The sequence below is a fragment of the Quercus lobata genome, chromosome 7, assembly GCF_001633185.2.
Source record: "Quercus lobata isolate SW786 chromosome 7, ValleyOak3.0 Primary Assembly, whole genome shotgun sequence".
NCBI classification, from domain to species: Eukaryota; Viridiplantae; Streptophyta; class Magnoliopsida; order Fagales; family Fagaceae; genus Quercus; species Quercus lobata.
Window position 1 is genome coordinate 18,570,365 of NC_044910.1, and position 22,513 is coordinate 18,592,877.

General features: G+C 37.1%; 1 protein-coding gene across 3 annotated transcripts; it reads right to left on the minus strand.

Moving 5' to 3' along the window:
* Nucleotides 1–7,131: 7,131 nt before the first annotated feature.
* LOC115952820 (double-stranded RNA-binding protein 1-like) lies at nucleotides 7,132–19,270 on the minus strand. 3 transcript variants are annotated; one of them, XM_031070108.1, is made up of 6 exons: nucleotides 18,877–19,270; nucleotides 17,338–17,469; nucleotides 16,130–16,365; nucleotides 15,762–15,981; nucleotides 8,488–8,664; nucleotides 7,132–7,737 (listed from the first exon to the last, which is right to left on the minus strand). In XM_031070108.1, the coding sequence occupies exons 1-6, from the start codon at nucleotides 19,199–19,201 to the stop codon at nucleotides 7,406–7,408; spliced, it is 1,422 nt and encodes a 473-aa protein (XP_030925968.1). In that variant the 5' UTR covers nucleotides 19,202–19,270; the 3' UTR covers nucleotides 7,132–7,405. The 3 variants fall into 3 exon arrangements, with proteins under 3 accessions (XP_030925968.1, XP_030925972.1, XP_030925969.1); XM_031070112.1 differs by having other exon boundaries at nucleotides 17,338–17,423; nucleotides 18,877–18,958; XM_031070109.1 differs by having other exon boundaries at nucleotides 17,338–17,488; nucleotides 18,877–18,958.
* Between the last annotated feature and the right edge of the window lie 3,243 nt (nucleotides 19,271–22,513).

A 22,513-nucleotide genomic window follows, 5' to 3' on the forward strand; every position in this document is an offset into this window, starting at 1 on the left:
TCTTATGCTTAGACTACCAAGGAAAAAAAAAGGAACAAAGAGAGGGGAGATAAATAAGTATGCATGTGGGGTTGGCCGTAGGAAGGCCTCACGAATAAGAAAAAATGAAGAAGAAGCAAGGTTAGAGATAACATAATCTCCTCTCAGTAGTGGTAGACGAAGGTGGTAGAGATGTCTTCCTCTTATTGCCTCGAGTCCTGTTGGAAGGGGGAGCATTTGTGGATGGCCGTGGAGCAGCAGGCTTGGGCTTGCCTACAGTAGGGTGCCTATTGGAACGAGTACGAGTAGAAGGGGGAGGAGAATCCTCAAGGACTACATTACCTATGGGAGGAAGGCTGCCCTTATAGGGAACAATGTTGGAACAAGTCTCGGAAGAGTCATCACCTCTCTTGGCAGACTTAGGCTTGGCGGACTGAGACACTAAGCCCTTCTTCGCAGGCGTAGGAAGGTTCACAACCTTCAATTTCTTCTCCCAATCCGTGGGATACTCACCAGCATACAAGTACCATCCCTTTTCCTTTACTTGCCACTCAAATATAGCAGATCAACTTTGCTTCCTAGCATACGCCACCACATATTTGGTGGGAAGAAGTAACTAAGGGTTGGTAGAGATGATAGCATAGAGACCATCAGGAGGAATGAGAGAAAACCCACGGCTACCCAATAATTCTTGCCTAAATGAAGTCATCACAACCTGCCAATACCCATGCATCGCGGCTGTGCAAATACCCTCCCTCTGTGAACCTGGAATGGTGACTGCTGTAAAATGCCTGCTCTAAAACTCAAAGGCACTATGTTGTAAGAATGGTCAGACAGAAGTAGCAGACTTTAGAATGACAGAGAAATCATTGGGAATGTCTTGATTTAGCCCAAACTGCCTCCTTGCTCTATTGGCAAAATAGTGCACGAACCGAACCCCCTCATCAGCAAGGTAAGGCAGTCATCCAGCATTAGTGGCTGCCTAGTATGTAATCCCCCTCTCATCAAAAGCAGTCAACGGGGTGGTGGTCCAGTAGTGTTAGCAAAAGGGCCCATGACTGAGTCAGCACATGTATAACTAGCGCCTAGATTCCTGTATGCTCCAACAAAAACCAACTTCTTTATCAAAAAACTCCACGACAGGATGCCTAAACGACTTCAACCCAACCCAACGGTAAGCCAACGGAAAATTAGATGCAAAATGATCACAAAAATCAGTAATAACCTTCGAACACGAACGGTACTTCTCCTTAGCAAAACGGACGGACTTACACTTTGCTAAGTGCCTAGCACAACACTCTCACAGCAGATGCTGCAAGATAGTACTATGGGCCGAAATGGTGACTATATGGCAGGAACTTGCCTGCTTCTCATCACTCTGCAAGACATCTAACTACACATATAGATGATCCAGAAATATAGGGGCAAATTGCTGATTCACCTCGACAGATATCTTTATGGCTAATCGGAAATAAAGAGGTTTTACGGCATAATGAGGGTGAGAGCCAAAGATGAACTTACAAATCCAAATCTCAACAAAGGCCGCGTGGTGAACTACATCGGAAGCCTTAGAGAAAGCCCCAACCCAATGCGACAACTTTGCGTTGCCGTTCATCCTTTTCTTCAACTCGGCCTCCACGGCCTCTTTCTCGAGAGAGCGTTCCATAGCACTTAGGTCCACATCACCAAGAATGGGCAGCAACAGTTGGTTTGCCACATCCTTCAGGGTCACTGTGATCTCGCCACCGGAAAGGAAGAAGGTATGGGTGGCGGTGCACCATCGGTGGACCAAATGGCGAAGATTGAACAAGTCCCTATAGTTAGACAGGTAGTGTGACGAAACAATGGCCTTCAACAGGCTGGCCTGTTGTAATGCCGCCATGAAACCCGTGTTAGACAACTCTTTATCTACCCACTCCTTCCAACTCGAAGAAGTACCCAACCCAAATTCAAAGAGAATGGGCACGGAGAGTGAAGTGTCTTGGCATATATCGAGGTCGGGGATTAAAGAAGCCAAAGGGGCCCAAGATACCTTCGTGTCACGACGGCAAATAAAGAGCCATATGCAACTTGATGGTGGAGGCAAGTAGTCACCGAGCACCATCAGAAAATGGGTATGGGTGTCGTACCACAGATCAATGAGAGGAGAGCAATTGCTGTCGAGGTTGCAACTCCCTTCTTCCTCCTCGGAGTGTTCCAATTCAGAGAGATGAGCATCTTCGCCTACGGCTTTGGTGGCAGGATCGTCAGAGGCGATTTCCTTCCCCTTACGGCGGGAAGAACCCTCACCTTTCGTCGGTGTCATGGCGGGATGTTTGGTCGGAATAGGTGGGTAAAGGTGTTTGAGGAAGAAGACACAGTGAAGAAAAAGAGGAATGAAAAGGCATTTTATGCAAGTGATGTAAAGGGAATAAGTTTAAGTACTGTTGACATTAACGATGACGTGAAAGGATGCAATGGGTCAACCATCAAAATAGGCATTGTATTAATGAAGCAAAAGTTGTGTTTCAAAATAACTGCTAAACTAGGAAATTCGAAGAGACAACACTATTCATGGCAAGAAAGAAAATGAAGCGGGGCCCATTGTTTGAAAAAACCCATGAAAAAAAAAAAGAGAAGAAGGAGAAAAGACTTTTTATTTGAATATGAATCGCAAGAGCGTTTCATATGCTCAAGGGGCTAAATGTTGATGCCTACTTTGGCAAGAAGGTCCAATAACAAGAAGAAGCCCAACAATATAGAAGGGAATAAGGAAGAAGAATAAGCAAAGTAAGGAAAAAAACCATTAAACCTGAATTGCAGGAATAATGGTCCATGAGCCTATGGAATAGTAAAACGGCCCCAAAGAAAGCAAACAGGCCCAAGGGAGCCCAAAGAAGGAGGTAGTAAGCCCATGAGAATTATAAGAAATGGAAAGTAAACAAAAATGTGTCGGAGGAGCCCAAAGAAAGGAATTAGTAAGTGAGATTGGTGCAAAGGCCAAAAAACCCCGAAAGTAAATGATACGACAATTGGGCCGGAGAAGCCCAAAAGATGTAGCAAAAACCCATGGGAATGTAAGAATGGAATGGGCCAAGGATGCCCAAAGGAATAAAGCAGGTCGAGAATGCCTAAATGAATGAAATGGGTCAAGAAAGCCCAAGATGGTATGAGGATTAACCCAGCAGAAACACTGGGCAACTTGAATTGAATAAGAGAAAGGTGCATGGCAGGCCTAAAAGAGGCCCAGCAAGCACAAGCACAGTAGAAGCAATGAAATGGTGTGGCGGGAACGTTAGTCAACCCACAAACCAGAAGAAAAGAGATACAGGGGCTGAACTAAAGGAAGAAGGGCCTATACCCAAGCAAGACCTAGCCCAAAGAAGAAACGAGGTGCAAAAATGAAGATCCAGTGACTCATCCACGCCACAAGAGATTAAGAATGAGCAGCAGAACGTGCAACAAAGACCAGACAAACCCTCAGGCAATGGCAAACACATGGACAACAGACAGGCTATGGACTCACATGAAAGTAGAGCATGTACAAGGCTCAAGCATCACCCATTTGTACCCAGCCAATACAGGGGCGATGGGCCATGGGTCAGAGGTAAGAGAGGGTGTGGTCTGGTGGTGGAGAGAAGGGGGAAGTCTATTCTAGGATTCCCGCTCAAGCTCTTTTGGGAGAAATGTTCTGTTGAGATGACATACCACCCAAAAGAGGGAAAAATGAGCTGGAATCACTAGGTGCATGCCATAGGAGTTAGTAAGAGAGAATACCTAACCCTTTTCCGGATGAGAATGCCACGGAGAGCAAGAAAACAAAACAAAACTCTTTTGTCTTGGAATGGAATGTGGTACGACCAGCACAGAGTAGTGGTGATGGCTGGGTAGCCGACAGACCAGTGGGTGGTCTGGGAAGGACACCCATACCAGGCCAAAAGTAGTTGAGGGGTAAAATAGTAAAACTCATCATGGCAGGTTGTATAAAAAGGCCTTAGCTGTGCACAGTGAACGACAGCAACAAGAGGAGGAAGAACAATGAGAGGCAAGCAGAGAGCAAGGAAAAACAAGTGAGAAAAATAGCAAGAAAGAAAACAACGGAAAATAAGGAAGAAAAGAGGGAATATAGGAATAAGAAAGAAAATGGAAAGTATAGAAAAATAGAGAGGATAAAAAGTGAAGTGAGGAAGCAAGAATGTGATAGGGGCATACACCAATAAGCTACTCCCTTCTCTCCCTCTCAACAGCCTACTCTCTAGCAAGATTAAAAGGATTCGAGGATAAGCCATTTAGGCCCATTCTTTCAAAGTGGGAAATTTCTATGGCAGGATTTCCCTGTGAGATTGCCCACATTGAAGAGTGGTTCCCTTCCGGGACTTAAATCTCCTGAAGAACCAAGCACGACAAACTAACCACTCCTTTTTTATTTATTGATCAAGCATTAACATTACTCCTTTTTCTTTTATTATTGTCATTTACTATTTCTGACGTACTCATATCACTGTGTTTTTCTTACTAAGGAAGTGGTTTAATCATTGTCTTTGGTTGGCAGCAAATATATTCTTCTTATTTTATTATATCATGCCCTCCAGCTATAACATTTTTGTGACAGCATCTTTTGTCGTGGGCACGTGACCAAGATCTCAGCAAAGGGGTCCTAGCTTGCGCACAAGCTGGCTTGAGGTGAGTTTTGGGCCACAATGCGGCAGGAAGCATTCCAACCCAGAAGTACAGGAAGTCCCACCACAACACTCAAATGTTATGTTTTCTCTTAGATCTAGAATTATTCTTTCAACCAAAATCCATAAATCTATTTGAAAAGGCAAGTTTTAAGATTTAGAGATTAATCAGATAGAAAAGTAGATCTAAGAGATAGAAAATCAGACCTATGATTTATGCATGAAAAAAAAAAAATTTATAAATAGAAAAATATCAGATCTATTTTTATTATAAATAAAAGTATTTTTTAAGAAGAAAATACTAGATTTGGATTTATACTATGCAACGAAAACATCTTTATTAATAAAATTGATAATTTGGAATTATTTTGTGAAAGAACATATTTTTTTTATTAAGAAAATATCAGATATGGCTTTTTTATAACCAAAAAAAAAAAAAAAAAAAATTTATAAGAAAAAAAAATTAGATCTGGTTTTTGTTTAAGGAAGCGAAGAATTTAATACATTAAAATATTAGATCTAGTTTTTGACAATAAAGAGATGGGTTTTAGAAGAGAAAATATATGGTTTAAAAAAGAAAAAAAGAAAATGAAGAATTTAATACATGGAAAAACTTTTTTAAATACATAAGATATTAGATCTAAATGTATAATATGCACACAAAAAAAAAAAGATATAAAAATACTGGATCTAGATATATTATATATGGAAAAACATTTTTAACATGGATGATTTAACATTTTTAAAATAATAGATATATGAATGATTTAAAGGGGAGTAATGCTATACTTACAAGTTATTTTACAACATTTTTTACAAACTGTGGATGTGGCCAGGTTTTTATTGGTTTTAATCTAAACCCACAATTACATCACTTTTGTATCTCTAGCATTACTCTTAAAAAAGTAACCCTAGATCTAAGATTAAATCTTACAAATATTGATTCTAAAGCACGGGAGACAATAGATCTAATAATTCATCATGTGAGCTATTCAAATCAAACAATAAAAACATGTGAGAAATTCAAATCTAGCAATTAAAAACATGTTATATACCTGCCATATAGTGATGAAAGCAAAGGGGATCCTCTTAGAAATGTGAGAGATCTTGAAAATAAAATCAACTATTAGATTAATGAAATCAGTAGTGAAGTTATAATCTCTCTATTGTCTAAGAGGAATGTACTAATAAATGAGAAAAAATTGAAGAGAGTTTACAAAAATTTGATCTAGTGAAGATCAGAATTCTTGTACAGTTTCAAGAATCTCTAAAAAATTAGGGGAATAATGTGTGCCTCCTTTACTTTTTAAGGTGTAAGTGGTTTCAAAAATAAGCTAAGATAACTTAAAGAGTCTTATCATTACGTAGTAGGTAAGCCTTATCTTAAAAGAAATAAGATTTGGATGAAGAAATGACCCCCCCCCCCCAACCCCCCAAAAAAAAAAGGCAACAAAGGAAAATTTGTTGATTGTGCCAAATGGCACTATTGAAGTGCCAAATTGGCACTTCGGTTGGGGCTCATTGCAATCATTTATAAATCTAAGATCCACTTCTATCTCAACGTGGGACTCAGCACATGCTCGCACAACACATACTCAAACAATCCAAACCACACAATTTAGGTATCACACACCTTATATAGTTACGAAGACCGAAAGTTCCTAGGTTAAATGGTAAAGTTGTTCTAGAAAACATTTCCTTTTAGTTAATATCCCTGAATGTATTTCATTTAGAGCTTCCCTTGTTAAACAATCAAGTGAATATAGAAAATCAAGTTTTAGATTGACCTTGTTAGATATTTTAGAGATTCTAAATACCCCCAACTTCCTTTGAGCTCTCGTTGTGAGACAACTAGTTTGGACTAGAATCATCTTTAAAAAATTCCATTGTATTTTTTATTTTTATTTTTATTTATTTATTTTAAATTTGCTAAGCACAAACTCCATTGTATTATGATTAAGAGAGTCCAAACATTGTTAACATTCTTTCACCATCCACCTAGGTTAAACTCTGGTCACAAAATTTGATGTCTTCTTTTACATTAGCATTCGCTTATTCAAAGCCTGCTAATGAGGTACATTTTATAGACACCCCATTTTGTAACTATGTTTAACCTCACTTCAGGAGAAAAATCATTGTTTCATAACCTAAGAAAAAATTTGTAATTTTACTGTTAGATTTTCAGATGCTTAATTAAAAATAAATCTAGAAGTCCTAACTTCTAACTCCTAACTCCTAACAATAAAAATGACATATTATGAGCTTAAATAGGACTAGTGAGAATTAAACATCCACGGTTGACATGCAATCTAATGATTAGTATGATTAAGGTCGATCATGTACAATTATGATTGGTTCCTTCAAGGATTAAATTTAATTAATTATGTGATAGAATCTAATTGGATTAAAAAAAAAAACATTACAAGGATGCATATACCAGATAACTGAGGGTGCCTGCCTGCAACTAAAATTTGTTTAAGTTCTAAGCAGCCTGTTGGGAAAGGAGGGGAGGGGACGATAGTGCCATTTCACATTGATTGCTCAATATTACCGTGTCTCCAAGAGGAGTATCAATCCAACAATTAGCAGTTACTGCATTCTCACTAAAGACAGCAATGCATGTAGAGGATTATTCCAGTTGCTAATGCCATCTTTAATGGCAAGTTGAAAATATCAATGTAGGATGGTCAAATCAAATGTTTATAATTGTCGCATGTACAATTGTGAGCTCATAAATATCACTAAACGAAACTGGTCAGCCTGCTGTCTCAATTAGGGGAGAATGCAACCCATTTATCATCACTCTTGGGCAATATAGTGTAGCCCTTTGGAACTGTCATGTTTGGCAGGTGCGGGTGAACAAATATCCTTTTACAGGATGAGATAATTGTTTCAGCTGGCGGCACAAGACTTGAGTCCATAACCAAATTAGCTGAAGAATGTGAAGATGGGCCATTTTCAGACTTGCAAGGGGTAGAGAAGAATGTATCTGGGGCATAGCCATATGAAGCGTCCACTGAAGAACCTCTGTTACATGTTATAATGGTATCAGGTCCTGAAGATAGAATGGAGGGCTGATTAAGGCTGACTTCGGTACTCACTGCAATCAGGTCCAAATGAGAAGGCTCTTAGAGACATAAATACCATTAATGTCTTACACGTCAGTGCCAACATGGAAATCATTTACCTACCAATCTGAGAAAGATACATGCAACTCTAATGAACTTTGCCCACAAATGCACACATATATAGCTTGAAAAAATCTATAGTTGTAATGAGTCCACATTTCAATCTGGCAGTCTTTTATTTATGCAAATTATGTCATAGATTTGGTGAGAATTTGAGAATATTTAAACCTTCAAATACTCCAATTAATGTCCTTTTAGATCTAGTTATGTGTAAGAGGAAGTTAGTGCCACAAAAGGCAATTGCATGCATATAAGAAGCATAAACAAATGGCTAAAACACCATTTATACACCCTCTAAGTTTGCCCCTTTCATTAACATCTATTAGAAACTTGCAATTAACCCACTCAAAATTGGACAGAAAAATAGAAAAACAAAGTCATTCTTAAGTGGGTAAACGGTGAAAATGTGGCTGCCAATAGCATAAGGGACACATTCTAATAGTCAAGTGTGCAGCTTGTAAAGTTTGAAAGCCAATGGACCGATTTAGAAGTGACCCCAAACTTAAAGTGCATTTTAGCCTAAACAAAAAGTATGAACCTGGCAAGTGAAAAAAGGGGGAAAATTATAAAAATCAAAAACCAAATCTTAAGCAGAGAATGGTCTAACAAAATAGCAATATGGATTTCAAAAATAAAATGCTAAGGGCTTTGTGAAACCTCACCTCTGTCCTCCCCAGCTTGCCTTTCAGCAATGGTACATAGGTTCAAATTCATGGTAGCTCCAACAAGCTGTTGCAGATCAGCAGTGACATTTGGTTGCAAGCTAGAAGATGAGATCTCAGGAGTTTCTTTTCCTTTGTGCGCAGGAGATACAATCAAGGGGCCCTGACCTGACTTACCTGAGAGGAAGGCACAATGTTTTAAAAAGTACTATTACTGACCATATTCCTGCAAATGCAACGTTGCATGGTTGTACCTAATGCACCACTTCCATTTTTATTTCTTTTCCCCTTGTTTTTCTATAATATGGTTATGCTTAGAATGTCCCTCTAAAAGGTGAAATTAGAGCATACACTCTAGGATTATTTATTTATTTTTTGATAAATAGAGCATACACTCTAGGATTAATTTACCAAAGGATGTTTGTTTATGAAAATTGAAACTCTTGGGAAATGTTTCCGATGGCATTTGTCGCATGCTTGTGATAGGCCTAACTTGTAGTTGGAATGGCTGCCCCTAGCCAAGTATTCGTACAACACCAATTACCACATTGCCACAAAAAAGATTTCATCGCGAAGGTGGCCTACTAATTGAAATTACAATTCTTGAATTCATCCTACATTCAATGTGTCATGCCTCAAGCCGAAGCTTAAAAACAATGTTACTCCCTCCATAATCCTACCTGCTCTTGTTCAAGAAGTTGAGTTTGTCCCCAAGCCCAATAAGGTCAACACTGGAGTAAGAAGTTGTGAAACCAAACCATCACCGATGAACTTGTTAAGTGGAAAGGCCTTAATGATGATGAAGTACCTTGAGAGAACCTCCAGCAGATGCAGCAGAAGTTCCCTCACCTTAGGGCAAGTTGCTCTAAAAGAAGAGGGGGGGGGGGGGGGGGATTCTTAGTAGCAAAACTGGAGCAGATCCAGAATCACTAAACCAAAGCTCTGAACAACACTTTAGTACAGAAAGTTTTTCCCCATTTGACACTTCAAGGCTGCAGATTGGCACTTCCTGGACCAAAGTGCCGATCAGCCCTGGACACTCCTATTGATTCCAAATTAGCACAGCAGTCTCTGAAGATTAATGACACATGTTGGCAAGCTGGGAACTCAAGTTGGAATTCCAGAATAGGGTTATCTCATGTAACAAGGCAAATTAGTATAGTTAATTAGAGTAGTTAGTTGTAGCCTATGCATGGATAATTAGCACATGCAGGATTAAATAGATCAGTTGGGAGCTCATTCAACACATGTTAAATATGGGAATAACCATCTTTAACATGTGCTAAACAGTGTTGGTAAAAGCATGCTTAAGCGCAAAGCCCCAAGGCTCCAACACTTTAACATGTGCTAAACACCGAATTTTTTTTTTTTTTTTGCTGAGAACCAAAACTGAATTAAAACTATAGAATCTTGACATTATTAATATAAACCATTGATTTGGCATATTTTTAGTGTAAATTATCCCAAAAAAAAAAAAAAAATTTTGAGAACCCACTACTCCCCAGTTCTTCTCTATTTATTTATTTTCTCCTTGAAACAGTAACCCGCAAAGCTTCTTCTTCTATTTTTTCCCTTTTGAATATTTGCTTGGTACCAATTACCATATCGCTATGTCCTGATATTCTTAGCTCATTCATGAAAAAAGTATGACATAATATATATGTGTCGTAATTGTTTGGTTACTTTAATAGTTGATGTTAAACTTACCACACATCTTATATACTTATAGTCATTAGGTGATTAAATTATTAACTAATATTAGTGATTATTCATAGGGCATTATGGCTATCAGAGATTTAACAAAGGATATTACATGGAAGTACTCATATCCAGTTCGTCCAAAAAAAATTAAAATGACTTGACTAGCATTTTTTGTGTTATAATTGCAAAAGTAGGGCTTATCTAAATGTTATATGATTTATATGAAATGTTTTATTTCAATTTATATGATAATTTGATAATTTGATTGCTGTATATCTCATTAATAATTATTTTAAAATTTATTAAATTATTTTTTTAAAATGTGCACTGCACTTCAATCAGAGGCGCGCTTGTGCTTTGCACCTAGGCTCCAAGAGACCTTTGCGCTTAAGTGCACCCCACGCTTTTACCAACATTGGTGTTAAATGAACAACCAATAGGAATTGAAGTCCATGTATAAGACACCAATTGTAAAACCCTAAGCTCATTAATTGAATAGTGATGCATTTTGTTAAATATGGGAATAACCATCTTTAACATGTGCTAAATGAAGAACCGATAGGAATTGAAGAAGTCCATGTATAAGACACCAATTGTAAGACCAGCTCATTAATTGGATAGCGATGCATTTTCTCCATCACACTCTTTTTCTTTTTTTTTTTCTTTTTTTTTGGATAAGTAAATAATGATTCATTCAAATAAAAATGAAAGATACAAAAATCCCTTGGTACACAGGCAGTGTTGATGCAGGACAACCAGAACAAAACTGAAACAACAATAAAATAAAGGGATATGACCTAGGAGTCAGCACCTAGGCCTGGCTTAAAGTCAGCACCAAGCGGGGAAACCACTAGGAGTCAGCACCTAGGGTAGACCTGGAGTCAGCACTAGACCAAAAGAGACCAAACGGCCATTTTTTTTTTTTTTTGGTAAGTAAGAAAGATGTATATTCAAGAAGCTACCTCATGAAAAACATAAGGCAGGACAAAGAGTATAGAGAAAGAAACCAACAGATAGAAAAAAAACAAGAAACAAACGGAAACCAACAAAGAACTAATTACAAAGGAGAGAACTAAGGAACAAAGGGAGAGAATCACTAGAGGTGAGTCCCCAAGCCTTAGACCAATCAAAAAGAGAACCACTAAAATAAGCAAGCAACTGGTCATCGGATTTGTCCCTGTCCTCAAAAGTTCGCCAATTTTGCTCTCTCCAAATACACCACATTAGGCACAACGGAGCTAAATTCCAAATGCTAGAAGAGTGCTTTCCAAACCAATTCCACCAACTGAAAAGCGTATTTGCAACCGATCTTGGCAAGGCCCAAGAAATCCCAAAAGATCTAAAAACCAAGCTCTACAACTGATAAGCTTTTTCACAATGGAGTAGCAAATGATTCACTATCTCCCAAAAGATCTAAAATCCCCTTTTTTTTTATTCATCAAAATATCAACTATCTCCTCAAGAAGTACAATAGGTTGCTTATAAAGGATTGCTAAATCCTAGTTCTAATGCCTTATTACAAAAATAACCTTGCTTCCAAATTAAAATACTAATAGCCTAATAAACTACTAGGACCTAAAACATAAAAATACAATTGACTTGCAAACATAAATAATACTAAATAATAATCTTCTTGCCCCGCATCATTCTACTCTGGTTGGAGAAAACTCGACCTCGAGTTTTAAAGCATTGAAGGAGTAGAATGTTGACAAGTAACACTTGCTTCAAGTCTAGAATCACCTTAGGGAGCATAGAGAAAAGAAAAACTTTGAATTCCACCACATCAAACTCATTTGGAATAACAAAATCAATGTGCGGAATCAGTATAATCTCATCTTGAACCTTATGAACCATAGGAAACAATGTAGTTTTAACCTCTTCGACTTTACCAAGATGTAGATCTTTAAGCACTATGGAGGGTTGATTAGAAGCACATTCAACTACTTCAACTTTCACATCTTGTGCACCCTCAAGCTTGCTGGGTAGTTTTTGAGTGGGTGCCATTATCTTTTCTAACTGGGCATTAATCCTAGTGATTATTTGCTCCCCCCAATTTCCAGAATTAGGTGAAACATTTTGATTTTCCTTTCTTACACTAGCAAAAAGTAAACTGAGAAGATCCAAGGAAATGTCTTCACTTTCATCTATGACCAAATTCATAATTGTTTCTATGGCTGAAAGTACAGCAGGTGGATGGTTGGACCTAATTATCTTCAAGAAACTTTAAAACATCTCAACAACCAATGCATCACACTTAAGATCCAGCATCACCAAGCATAACTTGACCTTTGCAATGGTATCAAGAATTGAAACCACCTTCTTATAAGAGCGAGTAGACACATGAGACATTTTCAAATGCTGCCAAAATCAATTGAAATATTTCTTTCATTTGCTCATCCTTATATGGGGCATCTGGTGCTGTTATCCTTGTAATCTCAATAATGCAAGATAAAATTGAAACCTTCACATCCATTTCAGCATGTGGAAAAAGTTTATTAGTGATTAGTGCATTCATTGAGGGTAAAAGTGCATCTCGCATTGATTTGGATGGTTCTTGCTCCACATATGCTAACAAATTTTCAACTTTATCAAAAAGAGTGAGGAGATCATTAATGAAGGAAGGAGGGTTAAGGAGTGTATTCCTAGCCTCCTTAATCTCCTTCTCAAATTCTCTATCAAAGGAAGTCATTTTCAGCTCAGACTTGGAGTCACAAAACACCGATATGGAAAATTTCTGCGAAGTTGAACACTTGATGTGCACGAGTTGGGCTTTTGGGTTTAATGGGTTAATATGACTACTTATATGTTTTTTAAATTGAGCTGGGAGGGTTTTGCAGTTGATGGGTACAGGATTGGGCTATTTGGTTAATTGGTTTTGATGGTTTTTTTTTTTTTTTTTTTGGGGGGGGGGGGGGGGAGAGGGGGCTAGTGGTGGGCACTCACTTAAAGGCTTGGGTTTAAAAATGACTTGGGTTGGTTGGTTTTAATTGGACTGGGTCAGGGAATACTAAAAAAAAAAAAAAAAGGCTTCCTAATTTGATGTGTTGAAAGCAAGAGAGGAGAACTTGATTAACAAATGGGTTGGATTAGGAAATGGTCTGGGTTATAAAAGTGGGTTGGGCCAGCTTGATGGTTTAAAAAAAAAAAAAAAAAAAGAGAATGGGTTTAGACAAGGCTAGTGGGTTGCCTCTTGAGATCGGATCGATGGAGGTTGATGAGATTGTAGCGGCGTGACATTGGGAAATCATGGCGGCGTGGAACAGAGGTGATGGTGAGGACCAGTCGAAGCGGCGGCTCACGGAGGTGGAGGTGGTGGTGGTGGCATGCGTAGCAACTATCGTGAAAGGATTCGACCAAATTTGAACGTGGTTGCTTGTTGGTGGTAGTGTGGCACGATTGCAGCACTCTTATTTCTCTTCTCTTTGTCTTTGTGGTCGCAAGGGATTTGGAGACTTGATTGTGGGTTTTTGGATTGGAGTCTTTGGTTGGCTTGAATATCTGGTCTTCTGATGGATAGCACAACTATAGGACAACTTTTTGGTACTAAGTAGGGAAATGACAAAAGATAACTTTCTAGTGGTGGAAGACATGGCAGTGATGGTTTTTTTTTTTTTTTGGGTGATTTTTCTAGTTCTGGATTGACCGCGGGATGCTTCAGACAGATCGATGTTTGCTCTGATACCAAATATGACGCAGGACAACCAGAACAAAACTGAAACAATAATAAAATAAAGGGATATGACCTAGGAGTCAGCACCTAGGCTAGGCTTGGAGTCAGCACCAAGCAGAAAAACCACTAGGAGTTAGCACCTAGAGCCAGCACCAGACCAAAAGAGACCAAATGACCATTTTTTTTATTCATCAAAATATCAACTATCTCCTCAAGGAGTACAATAAGTTGCTTATAAAGGATTGCTAAACCCTAGTTCTAATTGGCTAAGAAACCCTAATTGCCTTATTACAAAAATAACCTTGCTTCCAAATTAAAATACTAATAGCCTAATAAACTACTAGGACCTAAAACATAAAAATACAATTGACTTGCAAACATAAATAATACTAAATAATAATCTTCTTGCGTCTCCCACATCAAGTGTATTAAGGGGAAATAAAAAATCAATGAAAATGAATGGACACTTAAGGCAGCCATCCAATCACACATGGTGCGTAAAACATGAAATTTAAGCTCCCCGTCCAATCATGAAGGTATTTTCTTCATTTTTCTCTTAAACTCCCTCTGCCTCTCTCTCTCTCTCTCTCTCTCACACACACACACACAAACACACACACATGTACTAAGGGGAAATAAAAAAAATCAATGAAAATGAATGGCCACTTAAGGCATCCATCCAATCACACATGACATGGTACATAAAACATGAAATTTGAGCTCCCTGTCCAATCACAAAGGTATTTTCTTCATTTCTCTCTTAAACTCTCTCTCTCTCTCTCTCTCTCTCTCTCTCTCTCTCTCTCTCTCTCTCTCTAACACACACACAATTTTTCAACACTCATATCCTAATCCCATTCTCTAAGACATCCCACAGAAATACTTGGCACACTCATCCATTCCAACCCTAGGCTAGTTTCGTCATCAACCCTATTTCTCTAACACTCAAAAACTTAACCCTGAACACCACCTTGATCCTTTCAGTATCCACACATAGATTCTATGTGAGACTGCCAAGGTCTACTTTTGGGCCTTTGGTGTGGGCTTTAGCTTTTTCATTGAGTGGGGGGACCAAACTAGGGTATCAAAAGATGATCAATATAAATTTGGAAAAGATGAAGATGACTATCATCAACGTTCAAGAGGGTAAAAATAAAAAAGAAACTTTTGCATGCAACTTCTGTACCTCATTAAAGACCTAGGCAAAGATAGGTCTCTCATTATCTCAAAAAAGAAGTTCCAATTGTGGTTTAAGGACAGGCTTCCTTATGAGATTTCAGTATATAAACCTGAGAAATTATGCCAATGAGAACTAACTCAAATGGCACCAACTTCCCTTGTAAGAACAAGATCGAGGGTAGAGTCATAGGTTTAAACCATACCCGTGTATGTGTAACTTACCAATAAATAAAATAAATAAATGAACCCAAGAAATTATCCACATTAATGACATCTTACCATTTTTTTTGGTCATACAGAAACCAACAATAACTAGGTATTATACCCTACAAAGATGAATATTACTTTTTTAACAAAACAATGTGCATTAAATAAATATCCACTTAGTGGCTTTATACTCGTAAATTTTATGAGGTGCTTACTAAAAGAGGTCCATGGTTAAAATAATAATTACATACATTATGCAATTACCTTCTAAAGACACTCTTCCATTTTATAAATCAACAACCAAGTGTGAATCTACCTAGTGCTATAGAAGAATTACATGTCCTAAGATTTAAGTTTATAAGAGGAACTACTCCATGTCAATTTGATATCTATGTGTCTCTGATGTTCATATAGGATGCAACATCTATGTTTAAACAGAAGCATTAGAAGGAAAAAGGTTTACTTAAGGTTAACACCAATCCTGAAACTAATAGTGTTGAAAGAAAAATACACTTACGCTCTTTCAGAGTAGTGTAAGCAATCTTTGCTGCATTCATCTCCGCCTGCTTTTTGGTCCTTTCTTCATGTCCTTTAAAAACCTCCCCTTCTATCTCCACAGTTGAAACAAAAATTGGTACATGAACTTCACCAAATCTATTTGTATTATAAACTGGTAGAGAAAACCCTTCTTTTTGAACCAACTCTTGTAGAAGGTTTTTGTAGAGACCAGAATTATCCTGAAAAATTGAAAAACCAAGATTAAAAAAAGTGGAAAGAATAACACAGACACAACCCACAGAGAGAGCAAATAGAGATGCACTAGAATAATTAATTCCTAAGAATACAAGAGGTTATATAAATGGCCACAGGAAACAAAAGACTAGCCTCTTTAGCTCCATCTGGCACCAATGATGTCAAAGCGATTTTTGCAGCTGCATGTTCAGCATCCTTTAATGTAGTAAAGAGTTCTGGGCTCTCATAGGTCTGTCCATCAACTGTGACCTTACACCTGAAGTGACTAGCATGAGGAGGGCCTTCACATTTACAAGAGTACACAGGAAGAAGGAGATTTCTCTTTTGAGCAAAGTTTTGCAGCTGGTTCTTGTAAAAATGCTGCATATCTATGACTCATGAAAAAAATTGAAAATTGTAAGTCCTGACAATAACATGCCGTGAAACCAAGAATAACATGTCCAAAACATAAGATCAATGTAAGAAAAAATCAATTTAAAAAAAGACTGAGGGTGTGTTTGGATATCGCTTATTTTACTGAAAATTGAAAATTGAAAACTGAAAATACTGTAACAAAATAATTTTTAAATGTGTGAATAGTGTCGTGGGACCCATTTTTAATGAAAGTTTTGCTGAAAAAAGAGGTATGTGAGTTCCGTGAACAGTGCATAGGACCCACTGGAAAAGCATGAAAGCCACAGAAACGCGCTTCTCAAAAAAAAAAAAAAAAAAAAGGCAAACGCAGATGCAGGCATTGGCCTTTTCATCAGTATCCAAACAGGTACTGACGGGGTTCCAGCCAAGTACACAAGTGTCAAGGAGTAGACAACAGAGGAACAACTTAGAAAAAGAAGAAATATAATGCCATTGAGCTACACCTCAACTGACACTTCCTGCTCCAAAAATAATGGGATGGAGAACATTTAAGACCCATTGGGTGTGTGCATAATTTACCAACAAAAAAAATAAATAAATAAACACAGGGAATCAGTAGAGAAGTGGAGGAACTAGCAATCTAGGCAAACAAAGAGCACAAAAAAGTTGCATTGATGTCACACAAGGATCACTCCACCCCTTCAAATATTCCATTCCATTATAAGTTCCAACATACAGGTAAAGAATCCTATAAAGCATGTGAATCCATCAGGTATTACGCAATCTGCCACTCTAACTGCACGCATTGAAACTTAGTATCTAGAAAAACCCAAGCCAGCCCAAATAATGAGAGAACAAGATTGAGCAACACAAAAATAAATAATATAGTGGCTCCGTATAAGTTCTGCACATGATACACAAGGAACTGGTTTCTGTAACCATGGTATCTCTGGTTGGATCTGAAGCACTGAAATATTTTGCCTTACCTCTAAAATCATTGTTCACATGTAAGGTGGTTCCAATGACCTGAGGAGTTTGATATATTTCTTGCGTCTTTGGTTGCATTGCCTGCCTGGTGGCAGATACAATATCCAAATCAGTACTTCCATTAGTAGAACCTGCAGCAATAATGAGAACCTGATATGAAAGCAACGTGAATTATTCAAGTATGTGCATTGTAAGTTTGGATCTTGGCGGTAGACATAGCATAACAAATTATTTCCATTAAATAAATAGATAAACTAGCAAACCACATAGAGGTCTAACACAAGTAAGAATGAAATTCTAGTCCAACGACTTTTCGATCAATTAAAGAGTTGGATGCAAAGAAATTGTATGAAAAGGGTCAAATAAGCAGATGCATATTGGTATACATAATTTGTTATCAGAACTCTAGGACTTGGAAAAAAATGAAATCAACGTATTCCAGATGATACTATGAAGAACTTGCACAAAAAAGATAAATGGGTAATAAATTAAAGATGCTATTAACGGAAAAACTAACTTTGATCTTTCCACAAGAATGTCCCACCTAACCAAGGTCTTAAATATAGCCAAATTTACAATATCTTAGTCAATAATGAATATTAGAAGACTCCAATAGTCCAACGAACCGTGTCACTAGTTTCTTATTTTCAAAAACTATCAGTAAAAAATATTGGAATGTAATCAACATCATAATTCTTTTGTCTCATTAAAGTATTGGTACAAAAAATTTCAACATTTACTCAGGAAACTTCCAGCATTCTAATACAGTAATATTTATACATAAGAAATATTTAATTGTCATTTTTTTTGGATATTTTTGCTCTCTCATATTAGCCTCAATATGGGATGTGACGGTTCACATTAGGTGATGAAGTTCTCATTCATGTGAGCCAGTAATGTTTCTACAAATTTCAAAGCTAAGCTAACTCACTAACAGATAATCATAAGATCGAAAGTAGAAGAAAAAAAAAAATTGAGCCACTATTACTTATATATAGCCTTTATCAACTAATTTAGAGTCATTAACAATAAGGGTTTGCAGTCCTCCATGGAAAACTCTCCCTCGAGCATAGAGATTGCCTTCCAAATTTCAGTACCATGACCACTGTTCTCGGCATTGACCATCGAACCCATAAACAAACAAACAAACAAACAAACCAGGTTTGCAGGCAATAGCACAATATAAGTTGTATCAACATCAACATGACATGAATGGTTACATTAATTGATGTTTTGTACTTAAACTAAACTAACAGGATTAATTTGGAGCAAAATACTGAGCTTATGAACATTCATAAAAGTATTAAATAAATGTCATGGCAAGCTTCATATGTTATACCCATATGCTTAGGAATTGATGAGATGTATAATATTGATATGTTCATCAATATATATTTTGAATTAATTTTTAATGGGTGGATTCTTAAAAGCAGTAAATTTAAATGGGGTTTTGTGATTTTTGCTTAAAAATGAAAGATTTAAGTTTTATTTAAAAGAAGTTAATGTTGAAATTAGTGTTTAATAATAAATATAGTTACCTGAGAATGAGGAAGAGGAGGGAAGTGAAGGCTGTGGAAAAGAAGCAAAAGAAGAATTGGGGCGAATGGTAATGGAAGGAGGAGGTGGTGGTGGAGGTTGAGTAAAGTGGAGGAAAGCGACTCTAGCGGCGTCGTTTTGGGCCTCTTTGGAAGACTTACAAGGGTTAGAAGAATGAAAGGTTTGAGGAGGAGAATTAGAATTAATAATGACAGTGGCAGTGGCGGTGAAGCGGGGGTTGTGGTCTGGGCCGTCCTTTGTACTCACGTACTCCGGTAAACTCCATGATTTCTGCTGGCACAGCTCTTGCAGTTTCGACTTGTACATTTCTCTCTCTCTCTCTCCTATGCTTTTGCTTTTGCAATTACAGCCAGGGTAATTCAATTCAAAATCAAAATCAAAATCAAAATGAATGAATGAATTATGTATGTTCACGGGTGGATGGGCTTAACTGTATCACATTATTTTTTTATTGGGCTTTAATTTCCTGAGGCCCTACCACGCCACACCACCCCATCCTATCATAATTATTCTTCTTCATAGGGTCCGTTTGGATTGAGCTTATTATTGCTGAAATTGAAAACTGAAAACTGAAAACACTGTAGCAAAATAATTTTTAAATGTGTGAATAGTATCGTGAGACCCATTTTTAATATTTTTTAATATATAAACAGTGTATGTACAGTGCATGAACAATACATACACTATTCATAACAGTGTATTTTGTTCCCTAAAGTCAACATATGGGGGCAAAAGAAAAAAAAAAAAAAAAAAAAACAAAGAAAACGCAACAGCAAAACGTGGACGCAGGAAAACTTTGAATCCAAACGCCCTCTTAATGAACTTGTGAGAATTTGTTGCTATTTTTTAGACAAATCATTTTTCAATATATATATATATATATATATATTTTTAATAACTAAATCACTTTTCAAGTTATTTATTTAGTAAAATATGACAGTTATGAAATTTTGTTCACTTTGTTTAAAATGTTGTGTTTTTGTGAATATATAATATAATATGTGTAGGATGAGTTATCTTACTTTAATTAAAAGTAAAAGACAACGAAATAATAAAAATCATTGTGCAATGTGAGTGCAATTCGAGAAATCAAAGAACGAGTAGGTTATGGCTAAAGTACAAGCAAAATTTAGACAAAGTAATCAATTTGAGTACTTTTTAAAGTTCTTTAACACTCACCTATAGAATTTCTTACGTTGGAGGAGGTTGCAATTGGCATAGAATAAAAGGCAAAAGTCAAAAGAGTATAAAAGAGTTTTTTTTTTTTTTTTTGACATCTTTAAAGCTTCTATATTCTCTTATAGAAGTCCAAGAGGAGATAAAGAGTAGGTTTAGAACTTAAGTCATAAAAACACGAAAAGTACCTTGGCTTACCTTCTCTTGTGGGGAGAAATAAATGGAATACTTTCAATGGTATCAAGGAGAAGTTTGGAAAGAAGTAAGCGGGTAGGAAAGAGAAGATGCTATCTAAAGCAGGGAAGGAAGCGTTAATTAAAGCAGTTGCACAAGTTATACCTACCTACATTATGAATTGTTTTAAGATACCAAACTCTCTTTGTGAAGATTTAACAAGTATGCTTTGGAATTTTTGGTAGGGTCAAAAGAAAGATGAGAAGAAAATAGCTTAGCTTAGCTGGGAGAAGCTATATGAATCGAAGTTTTGTGGAGGCATGGGGTTTAAGCAACTAAAACAATTCAACTTGGCTCTTCTTGTAAAACAAGGATGGAGGCTTCAAACAGACCATAATTCTCTTGTTTACCAAGTTCTTAAGGCTAAGTATTTCCTAACGTGTGATTTCGTTCAAGCTACTATCGGCAACAACCCTTCTTATACTTGGTGAAGTATTATGGCTGCTCAACCTTTGATTAGAGATGGACTGCGATGAAGGGTGGGTAATGGTACCAATATTTGGATCTGGGGCGACAAATGGTTACCCACTGCCTCCACACATTAAGTGATCTCTCCTCAACACTTCATGCATTTAGATACAGGGGTAAGCGAACTGATTAACCTTGAAACTACAAGTTGGAAGTCAGCAGTCCTTGACATTCTGTTCCTTCTGCATGAAGCAGAGGCGATTAAGAGCATTCCGCTAAGCTCTCGACTCCCTAATGATAAGCTAATCTGGGCTGCATCACTAAATGGTCTCTTTAGTTTGCGTAGTGCCTATACGTTAGCAGTGAAGCTTTCTTATCCTACTAATTATGGAGCTAGCTCGGATAACAGTTAGGTACGACACTTCTGGAGAAAGGTTTGGAGCCTTCCTATACCACACAAGATTAGGCACTTTGTGTGGAGAATCTGTAGAGATATCATACCCACAAAAGTCAACCTAATGAGACGGAATGTGCTTCAGGATTGCATTTGTGATGAGTGCTAAGTGGAGGCTGAGATGTCAGGACACGTCTTTTGGAATTGTCCTAAAGCTAGGCTAGGAAGGCCCAGTCGTGTTCAAAAGTTGTGGCATCCATTAGCTTGTTTAGTTGCCAGTCACTCCAAGATTTATTATGGAATATGCTAATGCTTGACAGAGTTAAGGAAGAAAAGGTAGCTAAGGCAGTCACTATTGCATGGGCATATGGTATAATTGTAATGAGGTGAGTGTTGGAAAAACTGGTTTTGCATCTCATACAAAACTCACAGCGGAAGCAACACAAGGATCTATTTCATTCATGAGAGATAACATGTAACCTTGAATTCTAGAATAAAGAAGAGAAAGTGTACCTTGGTGCAATAAAATTAAAAAACAAGACTTGAGAATACCTTCAACTTTCATCCCAATTTCACATGGTGCCCAAGATAAGTTGTCTCTCAATCAATTCTTAAGTACGTTAATTTTCCTTTGGAAAAGTGAATTCCAAAAACCTGTAGAGAAAAAATGTTTTCTCTTCTTTTAATCATACATACGTTGTAACTGCCTTAAAAGCAGTTACTTTATTTAATAACTCTTATTAAATAAAAACTGATTATCTAATTGGGTTAGCTTTTGGGCTAACCCAATTGGGCTTAAGTGTGTGGCTTAGGATGGGACCAAAGGGACTAATAAGACTAGCTCCAATGGGCTTCAGATTTATCTTTCAACTCTTGACAAGCCCAAAGTTACCATTAATTATATAACAAGTACCACTATGGAAATATAATTGCACTCTAGGCATTATTAATGAATTATATCCCAAGACTCTAATATAATATCATTCAACCCCTCTATGAAATATCTATAGTGAACAAAGTCTTAATAAATTGTTACTTTGTAAACAACTATTTTATTCCTTGAGTACCCAATTTAATCTTTTAGTTATTCATATTTATGAAATCTAATTTCAATAAATATAAACTTTAGTAACTCTTACTAAAGTGGCCAGCCCTCAATAATTAGTTCCTATTAAACTTATCTTAAGGGGATATTTCGCGTCTTTATAGAAAGAGATTATGGTTTCCATCTTAAGAATATGTGTTCTTTCAACACTACGTGTGGTTACCCAACATACTGAAGTTTTGACTGTTAAACTAAATCTCACTCTTGATATATCAAAGTAACCTACATTTCATGATCAAGTTCACTATCCTCTCAGGATTAAGAGTCTATGAAATTAGAAGTCGTGAGATTAATTATTCAG